The sequence below is a fragment of the Trachypithecus francoisi genome, unplaced genomic scaffold (genome assembly GCF_009764315.1).
Source record: "Trachypithecus francoisi isolate TF-2019V2 unplaced genomic scaffold, Tfra_2.0 Lachesis_group13, whole genome shotgun sequence".
In the NCBI taxonomy this organism is placed as follows: domain Eukaryota; kingdom Metazoa; phylum Chordata; class Mammalia; order Primates; family Cercopithecidae; genus Trachypithecus; species Trachypithecus francoisi.
Window position 1 is genome coordinate 40,104,259 of NW_022681458.1, and position 16,810 is coordinate 40,121,068.

The 16,810-nt window shown below is 38.5% G+C and overlaps 1 protein-coding gene across 5 annotated transcripts in view; it reads left to right on the top strand.

Annotated features, from left to right (window-relative positions):
* TRAK2 (trafficking kinesin protein 2) overlaps window positions 1-16,810 on the top strand; it is a 102,261-nt gene that overhangs the window by 74,773 nt on the left and 10,678 nt on the right. For 3 of the 5 annotated variants that reach the window (XM_033230705.1, XM_033230707.1, XM_033230706.1), the window contains exons 14-16: window positions 1,051-1,317; window positions 3,324-3,429; window positions 6,305-10,349. In XM_033230705.1, the coding sequence (XP_033086596.1) occupies window positions 1,051-1,317; window positions 3,324-3,429; window positions 6,305-6,980 (1,049 nt within the window). In that variant the 3' untranslated portion in view covers window positions 6,981-10,349. Of the gene's footprint in view, window positions 1-1,050; window positions 1,318-3,323; window positions 3,430-6,304; window positions 10,350-16,810 lie in introns of those variants that run through there. The other 2 variants (XR_004441625.1, XR_004441626.1) reach the window with 1 other exon arrangement.

Consider the following 16,810-nt stretch of genomic DNA (forward strand, 5'->3'; position numbering starts at 1 on the left):
TCGAGCTTCCCAGCGGCTTTGTTTACCTACTTAAGCCTCAGCAATGGTGGGCGCCCCTCCCCCAGCCTCACTGCTGCCTTGCAGTTAGATCGCAGACTGCTGTGCTAGCAATGAGGGAGGCTCCGTGGGCATGGGACCCTCCCGGCCAGGTGTGGGATACAATCTCCTGGTGTGCCCGTTTGCTCAAAGCGCGGTATTGGGGTGGGAGTCACCCGATTTTCCGGGTGTTGTGTGTCTCAGTTCCCCTGGCTAGGAAAAGGGACTCCCCTCCCCCTTGCAATTCCCAGGTGAGGTGATGCCTCGCCCTGTTTCAGCTCTTGCTGGTCGGGCTGCAGCAGCTGACCAGCACCGATGGTCCGGCACTCCCTAGTGAGATGACCCCAGTACCTCAGTTGAAAATGCAGAAATCACCGGTGTTCTGTGTCGCTCGCCCTGGGAGTTGGAGACTGGAGCTGTTCCTATTTGGCCATCTTGCTCTGCCCCTGGACTTGCCATTTTTAGGCTGAAATTACTACAGTGACATAATTAGACATCGCATCTGGTGCAGTTGCTTGGGGTGATCATTTACCAGGATTCTATAGTCTGGAACCAGTAGAACATATCCTCCTTTTCATTATCTTCTTCATTTTCCTGTTCTCCTGGGAGCCTGGCTTTTGACTTTCAACTTCATAGGCATAGTTCCAGGCCAGAGAAGTATTTGACTTTTTTGTCACCTGGGAAAATACAGGTCACCTCTTAGGCACCTATCTTCCATCACTGCCTCAGCAGCTAAGCTCCTTTCCTATTAAGGGTGTCTCCTTGGGGTTTTTTTCACCCCTTTAGATGTCCTTCTCAAAGTTAACTGTTAAAACAAATTGTTACTCATACCTTTGACATCTTGTCATCTTCCACTGAAAACTTTAATTTGCAGCTTTTACCAGATTATTAGCACCAAATAAATAGTTTTATTGCTGCCATTATTGTTATTACACATATAATTTTAGCTTCTGTTTTAAGATTTGTGGGAAATGTAAACATGCCTTTTCCCCCTCCTTTGTTTTGCATATTCAGGATCACAAACTCTGTATCACTGGCAGCAGCTTGCTCAGCCAAACTTGGGAACCATCCTTGATCCACGACCAGGTGTCATTACTAAAGGCTTTACCCAGTTGCCCAGGGATACCATTTATCACATCTCAGATTTAGAAGAGGATGAAGAGGAGGGTATTACTTTTCAGGTTCAGCAACCTCTTCAAGTGGAAGAGAAACTGTCAACATCCAAGCCAGTCACGGGGATCTTCCTACCACCCATTACTTCAGCAGGTGGACCAGTTACAGGTGAGAAGAGTGTCTGGTCAAATGTGGTATAGTAACCAGAAGTACTTTGCATTCTGACTTATTAGATAGTCAGCTGGCTACTTCTGCTCACTGGAGGGTACTCAATCTTGGATACCAGATAATGAAAATCTGTAGCATTAGTGGCATTCCTAATCCCCTCCACTTTATCTTAGCCAGCTTACATTAGTAGATTAGGTAGAGAGCTGGATGAATTCAGGTCAGTGGTTCACAAACTTTTTGGGCTCAGGAACTCTTTACACTCTTAAAAATCACTGAGAATTCCAGAGAGCCTATCTGTGTAGGTTATATCTATTGACATTTAATATATCATAAATCAAAACTGAGAAACTATAAAAATGTGTATTAACTCATTTAAAATAAGTGTACACAAATATGTTTTGTGAAAAATAGCTATTTTTTTCATAGTGAGAAAAACAGTTGTGCAAGTCTCTCATTTTTGACTTAATACAAAATAGCTTTATTCTCATTATCAGCGTCTACCTTCAGTCTGTTGCAATATGTTGTTTCAGTTGAACAATATGACGGAAATGCAGCCAGGCACAAGCATGCAGTTGGAAAGGAAAGAGTGTTTTAATAGTCTTTTCAGATATTTGTAGCTATTTTTTGATATTATAGTAAAACTAGGTAAGTAGTAGTTTCTTGAACATTTGTAGCAATGTGAGATCAGAAACCCTAACAATTAACTTTTCATTACTTTGTTAACATTAAAATGCATTGGTCAGGCTGGTAGCTCACACCTGTAATCCCAGCACTTTGGGAGACCGAGGTGGGCAATCACCTGAGGTCAGGAGTTTGAGACCAGCCTGGCCAACATGGTGAAACCCTGTCTCTACTAAAAAAAAATTAAAATTAAAATTAAATAAAATGCATTGGTCATATCCTACATTTTGAATATATCTTTCACCCATGCTTGATTTTTAACATCATGCATTGATCATTTAGAAAATGTTGATTGGTTCATGGAGTTATGCAGATTTTCCAAATGTTGGCACATTTTATTGCATAAAAATATTAAAATCATATTAATATCACCACCTATCTTATCAGAAAAGTCTTTAAGGATGTTCATGCTTTCAGTGGTGGATATAAGTTTTCCAAAACTAACTTTTTCTTGAAAGCTCACATTTTGTTAGCTGTTTTTCTTGAAGGGACAGGCTCACTTCATTCATTTTTAACATGTCTCTCTTAACACCCAAGTCTGAATAACTATAGTTTGTCTGTTAGTTCTTTAAAGTAAAAATGGTATTCCATGACAAAATTTCAAATCAGTTGCACAAGTATTTTCCTCTGGATAATCACTGTATCTCAGTGTGCAGCAAGAGTGCTTAATACATCTTTCCTATTTCATCGCACAGAACAGGAAAATGACTCAAGGACTAAGATTCAAAATTTAATAGATAATTTTTACTGCTACTTCAAGGACATTCTTAAGTGAATATGGCTTTTAAAAAAATACCAAGTGCATAACAATTAAGAAGACTAGTACAACTTGGTGATATTGCCTTGATTTGTGCTGAGGAGCCAGGAGTTTTGCCTTCCATTGCTTTTGCACCAGCAGTGCAAATGTAAACCCAGTCACAAAGAAAAGGCCTCTGTCTTAACATTACTATGAAAGTAGCTTTGACCTGTAGACTCCCACAGTCTTCAGACCACACTTTGAGAACCACCAGAGTAGATAAATTTGGCTGAATCATTTGGATAACTAGATCTTGATTTTTTTAATGTATTTTTTCAGTTTTCTTTTCTCATTTCTAAGCTTTGTTTATGCCTTTTGCTTTACAGTTTTAAAGTATTGGATTCACCTATATACTAACCAGCTAATACTAGTACAATCTTTATGTATATTTATTTCATTTCCAGATTTGGGGATTTTTAGTACAAAAGGTACTTGATAAATGCTATATTATTAATAAATAATGATGAGCTTTTTACATTATTAATCTAGTCTTTCAATCTTGTATTTGCTCCCTAAAAATCTATTTCAGTTGCAACCGCCAATCCAGGAAAGTGCCTGTCATGCACAAACTCAACATTCACTTTCACCACCTGTAGAATATTACATCCCTCTGACATCACTCAGGTTACCCCCAGGTAAGAGTGCCTGGAATATCTGGGGCCTCACTTCTTTCCTCAGCTATATTTTCATGAATTTCTTTTAAAAATTACCTTCATTTTAATTTCTAGATTGTTAATTAATGTTCTGTGATAATGTGTCTTTAGAATATTTTCACATTGCATTTTCTAATTTGATTATTATAAAAGTAGGCAGGGCAACTTGAATATGTATTGTGTAAAGTAAACTGAGGCATGGAAGGTTGAGGTGACTGGTTCTAGGGCAGACAACTAATAAATAACCCAGCTGGGGCTATATACCCGGAGTTAGCCAAACTGCAAGATTTACAGGGTCTGTCCTCTGCACAAGCTCACCTTCACTTCTGACAACACCTGCAAGTGCAGAGGGTTCCCAAAACCACTTTCAGGTTCAGTAATTTGCTAGAAGATCTCACAGAACTCACAGCAAGTTGTTATACTTGTGGCTACTGTATTACAAGGGAAGAATACAGGTTAAAATTGTCCAAAGGAAGAAAGGCATAGGGCAGAGTCTTAGAGGATTCTACATGTGTCCTTAGGATTCATTACTCTCCTGGTATTGATATGTGACGGTACACACAGAATATTACCAACCAGGTAAGTTCACCCAAGTATTAGTGTTTACAGTCTGTCTGTATTGAGGCTTTGTTGTGTAGGTATGATTGATTGAACTCAGTTCAACAGAGTTGAACTCAGCCTTCTGGCCAACTGATACTGCATGACTCAAAGGCCCTACCCTAAATCACATGGTTGGTCTTTTTGGCATGGCCATTCCTCACCCTAAGACTGTTGGGTATGGCCTGGCCCACCCTAAGATTTAGTGTGATCAGCCTCCACTCTAGCCAAAGACACTCCTATTGTGACATAGATTGCCTCCAAGGAGCGGAGGGCAAAGGCCAGACCTCTCTAGGCAAGGCCAAATTATTTACTACATAGGCTAAAACTTGAATATTCTAATATGTAGTCCCTTATTAAGCCATATTGATGCCATTCCCATCCTAACAATTCCCAAAAGGATCTCAGGTGGCTTTTAAAGATATGTAGAACGTGTAACAGTGCACAGTTACTGATGTGTTTGTTGCCTGTCCCTTTATATTTACCAAGGATAACTACTATAATTACTTTAAATGCATTAAAGAATAATGTTAACTAGAAGTAGAAAAGAAAGATGTTGCAAAGGGAAATCAAGAGTAAGCATATAAAATGGGTAAAAGAATAAAGCTAGTGTGCAAATTGTACCATAAAGTCTTATATTAGCCATGTTAGCTTGCTAAGGTTAGCCACGTATTTGAGTCTTAACTTTCTAGCTGCCAGTGTGGAGGGAAATAAGATTATGATTCACCATGTCTATAAAATAGAAGCAAATGAATTATTTAGGGAAGCATTTGGATGATATCCACTAAAGATCCCAATAAAGTCTGTAACAAAAAAATCTGCATTTTTTTCTACATTGTTCTTATAGTCATCAAGATAACAAGTTTTACAAAATTGGTTCTTGAGGAGACTCTTAATACAGGTTGATGCCATTATATGAAGTATACAATTTGGGTAAAGACAGGCAGTTCTAGAGTCTAGTAGAAATAGGGAGATTAGAGACTGGGAATACAATATATAGACTATTCCGGATCAGAGGCTTTTAGTTGGACTGGTTTGACCACGGAGTCAAACTTACTTGAATTTTGCTGCTTCTATACAAGTTGGTGCTTTAGAAAGTTTGTTAATTGTAAGCTTGTGTTTTGTTCATAATCTTTAAAATTTTTGATATCCTGATGTTTAATATATTGAGTATTTTGTGTTGAAGTGAAAGTCGATCTATTAAATACTGGTAACATTTGTTTTGCGGGGAAATTGGCTAAAGAAGTACCATCTCCATTTCATTCCCGTTTCCTTAAGTACATGATTGGTTAGTTTTTCTTTTCGACTAAGCATAAAATAAGAATTTTCTCATTTGATTATTATAAAAGTGGGCAGGGCAACTGAGTATGTATTGTGTAAAGTAAACTGAGGCATGGAAGGTTGAGGTCACTGGTCCTAGGGCAGACAACTAATAAATAACCCAGCTGGGGCTATATACCCGGAGTTAGCCAAACTACAAGATTTACAGGGCCAGTCCTCTGCACAAGCTCACCTTCACTTCTATATGTTCAGTAGTATTACTGAATACTGAAGTGATGCTGAAGAAGTATTACTGAATAGATGTTGAAACTATTAGTTATTTTTAATTTTCTGAAAACACATGTTTCAAGTCAAGGTTGAGAAAAATTCATTCTATGGATATTTTTATACTATCATTGTTTGAAATTAACATTTCTTGAGAAAATAAAATTTAACAATTAGAAGTTTATTATTTCGCAATAAAATAAAATTAAAAGATTAAAAAGAAGGAAACTTCTCCCAGAAGAGCATTTCATGTTTAATTTTTTTTAAAGTTGGTAAACTATTTACCTATGGATTATTGTCTCAATGTATCTCACTTTATGGAATGGATATATAAATAAACATTCTAAAGATTACTTTCCTTAGTCTTCAAATTTCTTTGCTTTCTGTCATAAAATTTAATTGTATTTCTACAGATGTACATTTTAGAGTTAAAATTTAAGAGTAAAGTTATCTAAGAGTACAGCAATACCTTTCATATCCCACTGAAAATATTTTAATAAGTTATTTACTAAGTTACAAATTACAAATAATTAATCATTGAAGTATCACGTCAAATTTTCATTTCCCAGATCTGTTCCATGGCGTACAGTTACAGATGTGTTTGTTGCCTGTTACTTTATATTTACCAAGGATAACTACTGTAATTACTTTAAGTGCCAGCTTGGGGCTTGCTTTTTATTCTTAAACACTGTCTCCCACTTACTTTTTTTTTAAGCTCTGGGTTCCCTTCATTATCCTGTGGAAGTAGTGGTAGCAGTTCATCCAACACTGCCGTGAATTCTCCTGCCTTGTCCTATAGACTCAGCATTGGTGAGTCCATCACCAACCGACGAGATTCCACTACAACCTTCAGTAGCACCATGAGCTTGGCCAAACTTCTACAAGAACGAGGCATCTCTGCCAAAGTGTACCACAGCCCAATTTCAGAGAACCCCCTCCAGCCTCTCCCTAAATCCCTGGCTATCCCTTCCACACCACCAAATTCACCATCTCACTCACCTTGCGCTTCTCCTTTGCCCTTTGAGCCTCGAGTGCATCTCTCTGAAAATTTTTTGGCCTCTCGACCAGCTGAGACATTCCTCCAGGAGATGTATGGCTTGAGACCCTCCCGGAACCCTCCTGATGTTGGCCAGTTGAAGATGAACTTAGTGGACAGGCTGAAGAGACTGGGGATAGCCAGAGTGGTCAAGAACCCTGGTGCCCAAGAGAATGGAAGATGCCAGGAGGCAGAAATTGGTCTTCAAAAACCAGATTCTGCTGTTTATTTAAATTCAGGTAGCAGTTTATTAGGTGGACTAAGGAGGAATCAGAGTCTTCCAGTCATAATGGGTAGCTTTGCTGCCCCAGTTTGCACATCCTCACCCAAAATGGGTGTCCTGAAGGAGGACTGAGGTTCAGCAGTTAACTGACCTCTTATACAAATTAGCACATGAGGGATAGATATGCACTGAAACATGTAGTCTGGTCTGACTTGAGAGAAAAGGAATGTTGCACAAGGGTTGTGAATGTGAAAGGGGGAATGGAGGAATGGAAATAAAATTGGGATGAGCCCTAATGGAGGAAGTCGGGCAAATTGAAAGTATAAATGAATGGGCCATGAGTGTTCAGAGGCAGGAAAGAAAGGTTTAATATACTCCTTCAGTTGAGTTTTCTTGTCTTGAAAATAAAAAGTGAGTAAAAATAAATTCAGTAATACTAAAACATACAGAGATACTGAACTTCCTGGCACATTTACTTCTGGTAAGCATAAAGCAGAGAGAACCCAGGTTAGAAGGATGGGAAGAGAAAAGGAGCAGCTTTATTGCTTACAGAAAGCCATTCTGAAGGGTTGGTGGGGTAAGCTCAGTCTATTACTGAGACAATGGTGAGATGGCTTATATGTTTCCCCTGTTAATATCTGGTTAAATTATGCATCCATCAAATGATATGCTCACAGCATTAGCAAAATTAGGAGTTTCATCTTTTTCATTGAATCATAGGTGGAGACTCCTATTTTCCTTTCTGTTTTCAGGCCTTTGAGACCCTGGGAACCCAAATACCACTCAATTATTTTGTATTTATGATTAATAAAAGTTCATTTTTTAAATTTGTATTTTTATACAACCTCCAAAAGAAAAATGAGTAGAGCATGGGAGGGATTTACTTTTAAGAAGCAAAATGTGGTAAATTGGAACCAAGAAAACTTGATTTTAGAATATTTCTTCTGAATAAGTGCAGTAGCCAAGGAATACAAACATAATTGCATGTTTTTAAAAATTCCTTGGAGGCTGGAAGGGGTTAAGCCAGAAGTGCAATCAATAGGAATTAGGGAATGTTTTATATTTATATATGTAAAATTTTTTGTGAGAAAAGTTGGCTGCAACTAAACCAACTTTTTCCAAAGTGCGCTATGCATATTTTTAATGAAAGATGACATGTATTTGCACAAAAATTCTCAGGCACATTAAATTATTATGAACTGAAGTAAAACCCAGGTGCTTGCTTTGAGATTGTGTTTTGTTTTTTTTTTTTTTCCTAATGTCAAATAAAATTAAACACATCTGCCTTCTTGATATTTATAGAATTAGAGAATAAACTTTTTAATGGGGGAGTCAAAGCTTTTTCTTTTTCTCTAAGGTTCTTTTTTTTTTTTTAATTCAAACTGTATGAAATGGCAAAGTGAGGCTCTGGGGTTAGGTTTCAGCATTCAGCAGTTGACACAGGCTAAGAAATGGAAAGAGGTAGATCTGTTTTTTCTCAATGTTGCTGAGCAAAGTCTGCTTCTCATCAGATGATGTGGCTTTGTCTAGACAGCACGCAGCTCAGAAAGAAATGTCTTTATACAAAAGACATGATAGAGAAAAGATGAGAGAGGGGACTAATTATTTTGTTTATGAAAATGGCAAGTAAATTACTTGATCTTTTTAGTGCTTCATTTGCAAATGTTCTGTTTGTTTGTCCTGACTTAAAGGCAATTTTCTGAAGAACTCTTGACTCTTGCTCCTGTGGTTCCCATAGGCACACCTATTCCCAGGCCAAGGAGAGTCCTTCATCTCCCCTTTTGAGGCATCCCTGCCACGCCCCCCCCCCCCGCCCCACTTAGAGCTATGTGCTCAAAAAAGCCAACATGAATGCAGTGGTAAAAATGTGTTCGTTTCTTATACTTTTTAGAATCTCTTAATAAAATTTTTCTAAATAAATTCTGCAAAAACAAAGGATGAAGATGGTCTCTCCCTTTCGTTCCCCTTCACTCAGTTGTGCTGAGGTCAATAGAGCGTACACATTCAGAAAGGATTCCAGCGGGTTTATATGTGAATATAAGTGTCCCTGAATGGGGCAGGCATTAAATAGAAGAATCCCTGGTGTTTAAATTTCCCACGTATTCCAATTCACTTTTTTAAAATACCATTTGAATTTGTGTTTCATAAAGTGACTCTGGGGTGCTTACTTTAGCCAATTCTTAAAATTTTTTATTTGTTCCCTAAGAAAGTAATTAGTGTTTCTGTTGCCTGAACAGTTACAGTTTCCAAGAAACATCAGGAAGTAGGAAACTAGGGCCAGAGAGTAAGTAGTACAAAGTTAAATTGTCCGATTTATGTGTATTACATAAAGCTATAAATTGAACTAGATTGTGCCGTGCTCTGTATTGAGTATAATTTGTATACTTTTTTATAATTAATGACTAAATGATCATTTTGAAGGCAGGGTGGTGGGGGTGTGTTAGCAGCCAAATAAGGACATCTGATTAAAAAGAACCAGACTTAGATTTTTTTAAAGTACACTGATGTTGATGTTCCACCGGAAACACCTTAATTGTATACTGATGTGTAATGTCTCTAGAAATGAATCCTGTCTTAAAACTGGGTTTTGCTGTTTTTTGAAGTTTCCACTCAAAATCATTTTTGGTATATCCTGATAATCTCTATAATACTAGCATTTTCTGCAAAATATAGTAAGAAGAATTGGAGCCTAATAGCTGGTTCCTCCCAATTTATCTGTTATGTTTTGGTATTATTCACATTTTAGTTTTTTCTGTGATAAAAATTGTATGTATACTTTCATGCCAGTATAGGAAACCTCAATCTTCTTTTTTTTTTCTTTTTTTTTTTGCTTTAAGAAGGTTTTCAGTGATTATACCTCAGGTATTTCTGAGTGTCCTATTATCTAGTAGGAAAAGTATCTTTCTGAGCTCAGAATTAAAAGTTCTCCTAAATTATGAAGATCCCAAATCTTTTGTAAATAACCTTAGGCATGGGCCCTTAGGGAGAAGTTAATGACCATTGTTAAAGTACTTTTTTAGAAAATTCTGTGCTGTATATTCTTGATTTGACATAAATGGATAGACTTTGGCAAGGAAGGAAATAAGTTACAAGGCAGCTTACAAGAGCCTATTCTCGATAAAAGGTATAATTTTACACAGTACTCAAAGCTTGTTATCTTTTCTGACCATTTTAGTACAGAATTAGTACTTGGTGGTTACTAACATCGACTTGCGACATCTCGAACTGGGGCTGTTAGTGTTGAGTGGGCCACTTCTCTGATGTCAGATGCATGCAGACCTGTACTCCACATGCAGCCCAACAGCAGCGCAGTGTGATAACCGAGTGGTCGCATGGCAGAGCACATCCCCCGCAGAGTGGGCACAAGTGCCCTCTAGGGCAGCCAGGGGAATACTGTTGTTCGATACCTGGGATTTGACTTTGTCAGACAGCTCTTTGTGCGCCTATCTTTGTTTTGTCGAATGTAAATCAGTTAATAAACATGAGTAGCTTAAATTTTCATTTGTCTCCCTGTGTTTTTGTCCCAGCGGTTTGCACAGGTAATCCTATACTAAATCTTTCTTTTGTGTTATGTTTTTGGTTAGAAAACAACCTCTACTTGTCAAACCAACACATACACAAGAAACCACTAATAGTAATAATAAACAGATCTTAATGTTTTTTCCTAGATTTTTAAAAATAGAATAGACAGTATCTATGTATACCATAATACTTCCTTAGCAAAAGTAACAGCAACATAAAAATAAAATCTAAAGTCATTGATATGCAGAGACCAAGTTTGAGAAGATTCAGGAAGTGTGAAGCAGTTCTTTTCCTGTATTCCAGTTTTCTGTTGACGCTCTTAGCTATTTAAAAATTGTTTCCAAGAAACTAAATTTGAACTTTGTTACAGACACAAACAGAAAAGGTCTTTTGATACTCAGTCTCCTTCACAATTTAATTTGTTTTTTTTTTTTTTTTTTATAATTTCCATTTTTGTTTTAGATTCCAGAGTACATGTGCAGGTTTGTTACCTGGATATATTTCATGAGGCTGAGGCTTAGAGTATGATTGATCCTGTTACCCAGATACAGAGTATAGCATCCAATACGTAGTTTTTCAACCCTTTCCCCCTCCTTCCCTGCTGTAATAGTCCCCAGTTTCTATTGTTGCCATCTTTGTGTCCTTAAGTAGCCAGTGTTTACCTCCCACTTGTAAGTGAGAACATGCAGTATTTGGTTTTCTGTTTCTGTGTTAATTTGCTTAGGATAGTGGCCTCTACTTACATGCATGTTGCCATGAAGACATGATTTCAGGGATTTTTATGGCTGCATACTCTTCCATGGTGTATATATACCACATTTTCCTTATCCAGTCCACTGTTGATGAACAGTTAGGTTGATTCCATGTCTTTGCTATTGTGAATAATGCCGTGATGAACATGAACGCATGTATCTTTTTGTCGAATGATTTATTTTCTTTTGGATATATACCCAATAGTGGAATTACTGGGTTGAATGGTAGTTCTGTTTTAATTTCTTTAAGAAATCTCCAAACTGCCTTCCGAAGTGGCCGAGCTAATTTACATTCCCACCAACAGTGTATGAGCATTCCCTTTTCTCCACAGCCTCGCTGGTATCTGTTTTTTGTTTGTTTGTTTGTTCGTTTTGAGACAGTCTCACTCTGCCACCCAGGCTTGAGTGCAGTTGTGTCATCATGGCTCACTGCAATCTCAACCTCCTGGGGTCAATTGATCCTCCCACCTCAACTTCCCAAGTAGCTGGAACTACAGGCGTGTGCCACAACGTCCAGTTAATTTTTGTATTTTTTGCAGAGATAGGGACTCACCATGCTGCCCAGGCTGGTCTCAAATTCATGAACTCAAGCAATTCTCCCACATTGGCCTCTGAAAGTGCTGGGATTACAGACATGAGCCACTGCACCTGGCACATATTTTATTATTATTATTATACTTTTTTTTTTAAGGTCTAGCTAATGTTTATTCTGTCTCTAATTCCTAAGAAGAATAGTTAACAGATGGATGAGAAGTTATGATTAATGAATATTTTTAACCAGTAATAACAGATCTCTTCATCATCATTTTTACATCTTATTTTTTATTGTTTTATTTTTTTTTAATTATACTTTAAGGTCTGGAGTACATGTGCACAAAGTGCAGGTTTGTTACATACGTATACATGTGCCATGTTGGTGTGCTGCACCCATTAACTCGTCATTTACATTAGGTATTTCTTCTAATACTATCCCTCCCCCTTCCCCCACCCCATGACAGGCCCCAGTGTGTGGTGTGGCCAAGTGTTCTCATTGTTCAGTTCCCACCTATGAGTGAGAACATGCAGTGTTTGGTTTTCTGTTCTTGTGATAGTTTGCTGAGAGTGATGGTTCCCAGCTGCATCCATGTCCCTATAAAGGATAAGAGCTCATCCTTTTTTATGGCCGCATAGTATTCCATGGTGTATACATGCCACATTTTCTTAATCCAGTCTGTCATTGATGGACATTTGGGTTGGTTCCAAGTCTTTGCTATCGTGAATAGTGCCACAGTAAACATACGTGTGCATGTGTCTTTATAGCAGCATCATTTATAATCCTTTGGGTATATACCCAGTAATGGGATGGCGAGGTCAAATGGTATTTGTACTTCTAGATCCTTGAGGAATCACCACACTCTTTTCCACAATGGTTGAACTAGTTTACAGTCCCACCAACAGTATAAAAGTGTTCCTATTTCTCCACATCCTCTCCACCTGTTGCTTCCTGACTTTTTAATGATCGCCATTCTAACTGGTGTGAGATGGTATCTCATTGTGGTTTTGATTTGCATTTCTTTGATGGCCAGTGATGACGAGCATTTTTTCATGTGTCTGTTGGCTACATAAATGTCTTTTGAGAAGTATCTGTTCATATCCTTCACCCACTTTTTGATTGAGTTGTTTTTTCCTTGTACATTTGAGTTCTTTGTAGGTTCTGGATATTAGCCCTTTGTCAGATGAGTAGATTGCAAAAATTTTCTCCCATTCTGTAGGTTGCCTGTTCACTCTGATGATAGTTTCTTTTACTGTGCAGAAGCTCTTTAGTTTAATTAGATCCCAATTGTCAATTTCGGCTTTTGTTGCCATTGCTTTTGGTGTTTTAGACATGAAGTCCTTGCCCATGCCTATGTCCTGAGTGGTATTACCTAGGTTTTCTTCTAGGGTTTTTATGGATTTAGGTCTAACATTTAAGTCTTTAATCCATCTTGAATTAATTTTTGTGTAAGGTGTAAGGAAGGGATCCAATTTTAGCTTTCTACATAACGGCTAGCCAGTTTTCCCAGCACCATTTATTAACTAGGGAATCCTTTCCCCATTTCTTGTTTTTGTCAGGTTTGTCAAAGATCAGATGGTTGTAGATGTGTGGTATTATTTCTGAGGGCTCTGTTCTGTTCCATTGGTCTATATCTCTGTTTTGGCACCAGTACCATGCTGTTTTGGTTACTGTGGCCTTGTAATATAGTTTGAAGTCAGGTAGCATAATGCCTCCAGCTCTGTTCTTTTGGCTTAAGATTGTCTTGGCAATGCGGGCTCTTTTTTGGTTCCATATGAACTTTAAAGTAGTTTTTTCCAATTCTGTGAAGAAAGTCATTGGTAGCTTAATGGGGATGGAATTGAATCTATAAATTACCTTGCGCACTATGGCCATTTTCACAATATTGATTCTTCCTATCCATGAGCATGGAATATTCTTCCATTTGTTTATGTCCTCTTTTATTTCATTGAGCAGTGATTTGTAGTTCTCCTTGAAGAGGCCTTCACATCCCTTGTAAGTTGGATTCCTAAGTATTTTATTCTCTTTGAAGCAATTGTGGATGGGAGTTCACTCATGATTTGGCTCTCTGTTTGTCTGTTATTGGTGTATAGGAATGCTTGTGATTTTTGCACATTGATTTTGTATCCTGAGACTTTGCTGAAGTTGCTTATCAGCTTAAGGAGATTTGGGGCTGAGACGATGGGGTTTTCTAAATATACAATCATGTCATCTGCAAGCAGGGACAGTTTGACTTCCTCCTTTCCTAATTGAATACCCTTTATTTCTTTCTCCTACCTGATTGGCCTGGCCAGAATTTCCAACACTATGTTGAATAGGAATGGTGAGAGAGGGCATCCCTGTCTTGTGCCAGTTTTCAAAGGGAATGCTTCGAGTTTTTGCCCATTCAGTATGATATTGGCTATGGGTTTGTCATAAATAACTCTTATTATTTTGGCTCAAGTGTCCCAGTCGATCGCAGACTGCTGTGCCTGGCAGCAAGAATTTCAAGCCTGTGGATCTTAGCTTGCAGGGTTCTTTGGGGGTGGGACCCGCCAAGCCAGACCACTTGGCTCCCTGGCTTCAGCCCGCTTTCCAGAAGAGTGAGCTGTTCTGTCTCACTGACGTTTCAGGCACCACTGGAGTATGAAAAAAAAAAACTGCAGCTAGCTCAGTGTCTGCCCAAACGGCCACCCAGTTTTGTGCTGGAAACCCAAGGCCCTGGTGGTGTAGGCACCGGAGGGAATCTCCTGGTCTGTGGGTTGTGAAGAGCGTGGGAAAAGCATGGTATCTGGGCTGCAGTGCATGGTACAGTTCCTAATGGCTTCCCTTGGCTAGGAGAGGGAGTTCCCCAACCCCTTGGGCTTCCCAGAAGAGGCAATGCCCTACCCTGCTTCCACTCACCCTCCTTGGCCTGCACCTACTGTCCAACCAGTCCCAATGAGATGAACAAGGTACCTGAGTTGGAAATGCGGAAATCACCCGCCTTCTGCATTGATCTCACTGGGAGCTGTAGACCAGAGCTGTTCCTATTCGGCCATCTTGCCCAGGGCTCCCACATACCTTATTTTTCTGACTTTTTAATGGTAACCCTTCTGACTGGTGTGAGATCTTGTATTCACAGTGGTTTTGATTTGCATTTCTCTTATGATTAGTGATGGTAAGAATTTTTTCATGTTTGTTGTCCACTTGCATGTTTTCTTTTGAGAAGTGTTTGTTCACGTATTTTGACCATTTTTAAATGGGTTTATTTAGTTTTTGCCCATTCAGTTGTTTAAGTTCCCTATAGATGCTGGATATTAGACCTTTGTCAGATGCATAGTTTGCAAATATTCTTCTCATATTATATAGGTTGTCTATTTACTGTTGAGGGCTTAGTTATAAATTCTTTCCCAAGGCCCATGTCCTCCAAAATAGTGTTTCCTAGGTTTCTTCTAGGATTCTTATAGTTTGAGGTCTTATATTTAAATCATTAATCCATCTTTGATTTTTATATATGGTGAAGGGTAAGGGTCTAGTTTCATTCTTCTGCATATGGCTGGCCAGCTATCCCAACACCATTTATTGAATAGGGAGTCCTTTTACCACTGCTTATTTTTGTTGACTTTGTCAAAGATCAAGTGGCTGTAGGTGTTTGACTTGATTTCTGGATTTGGTATTCTGTTTCATTGATCTATGTTTTTGTACCAGTACAATGCTGTTTTGGTTACTGTAGCTTTGTAGTGTAGTTTGAAGTCAGGTAATGAGATGCCTCTAGCTTTTCTCTTTTTGCTTAGGATTGCTTTGGCTATTTAGGCTCCTTTTTGGTTCCATATGAATTTTAGAATGCTTTTTTTCTAGTTCTGTGAAAAATGATGTTGGTAGTTTGATAGGAATAGTGTTCACTCTGTACATTGTTTGGGGCAGTATGGCCATTGTAATGATATTGAGTATTCCTATCCATTATCATAAAATATGTTTCCATTTGTGTCATCTGTGATTTATTTCAGCAGTGTTTTACAGTTCTTCTTACAGCTGTCTTTCACCTCCCTGATTAGATGTATTCCTAGCTATTGTGTGTATGTTTGTGTGGCTGTTGTAAGTGGAATTGAGTTCTTGATTCTGCTCTCAGCTTGAATGTTATTGCTGTATAGAAATGCTACTGATTTTTGTATCCGGAAACTTACTGAAGTTGTTTATCAGTTCCAGGAGACTTTTGGCAGAGTCTAGGGTTTTCTAGGTATACAAAGAGAAATAGTTTAGCTTCTTTTCCTATTTGGATGCCTTTTGTTTCTTTCTCTTGCCTGATTGCTCTGGCAAAATCTGCCAATACTATGTTGAATAGGAGTGGTAAAAATGGGCATCTTTGTCTTGTTCCCTTTCTCAATGGAAATGCTTCCTATATTTGCCTGTTCATTATGATGTTGGTCATGGATTTGTCATAGATCGCTCTCATTATTTTGAGATAATTTCCTGTGATGCCTAGTATCTTGAGACATTTTATCAGGAAGGGATGTTGGATTTTATCAAAAGCCTTTTCTACATCTATTGAGATGATCATATTATTATTATTTTTTGAGACAGAGTCTCACTCTATCACCCAGGCTGGAGTGCAGTGGTGCAATCTCGGTTCACTACAACCTCCGCCTCTAGAGTTCAAACGATTTTCCTGCCTCAGCCTCCTGAGTAGCTGGGATTACAGGTGTGTGCCACCATGCCCAGCTAATTTTTGTATTTTCAGTAGAGATGGGGTTTCACCATGTTGTCCAAGCTGGTTTCTTTTTTTTTTTTTTTTTTTCTTATTATACTTCAAGTTCTAGGGTACATGTGCACAACGTGCAGGTTTGTTACATATGTATACTTGTGCCATGTTGGTATGCTGCACCCATCAACTCGTCAGCACCCATCAATTCATCATTTATATCAGGTATACCTCCCAATGCAATCCCTCCCCCCTTCCCCCTCCCCATGATAGGCTCTGGTGGGTGATGTTCCCCTTCCCGAGTCCAAGTGATCTCATTGTTCAGTTCCCACCTATGAGTGAGAACGTGTGGTGTTTGGTTTTCTGTTCTTGTGATAGTTTGCTAAGAATGATGGTTTCCAGCTGCATCCATGTCCCTACAAAGTACGCAAACTCATCCTTTTTTATGGCTGCATAGTATTCCATGGTGTATATGTGCCACATTTTCTTAATCCAG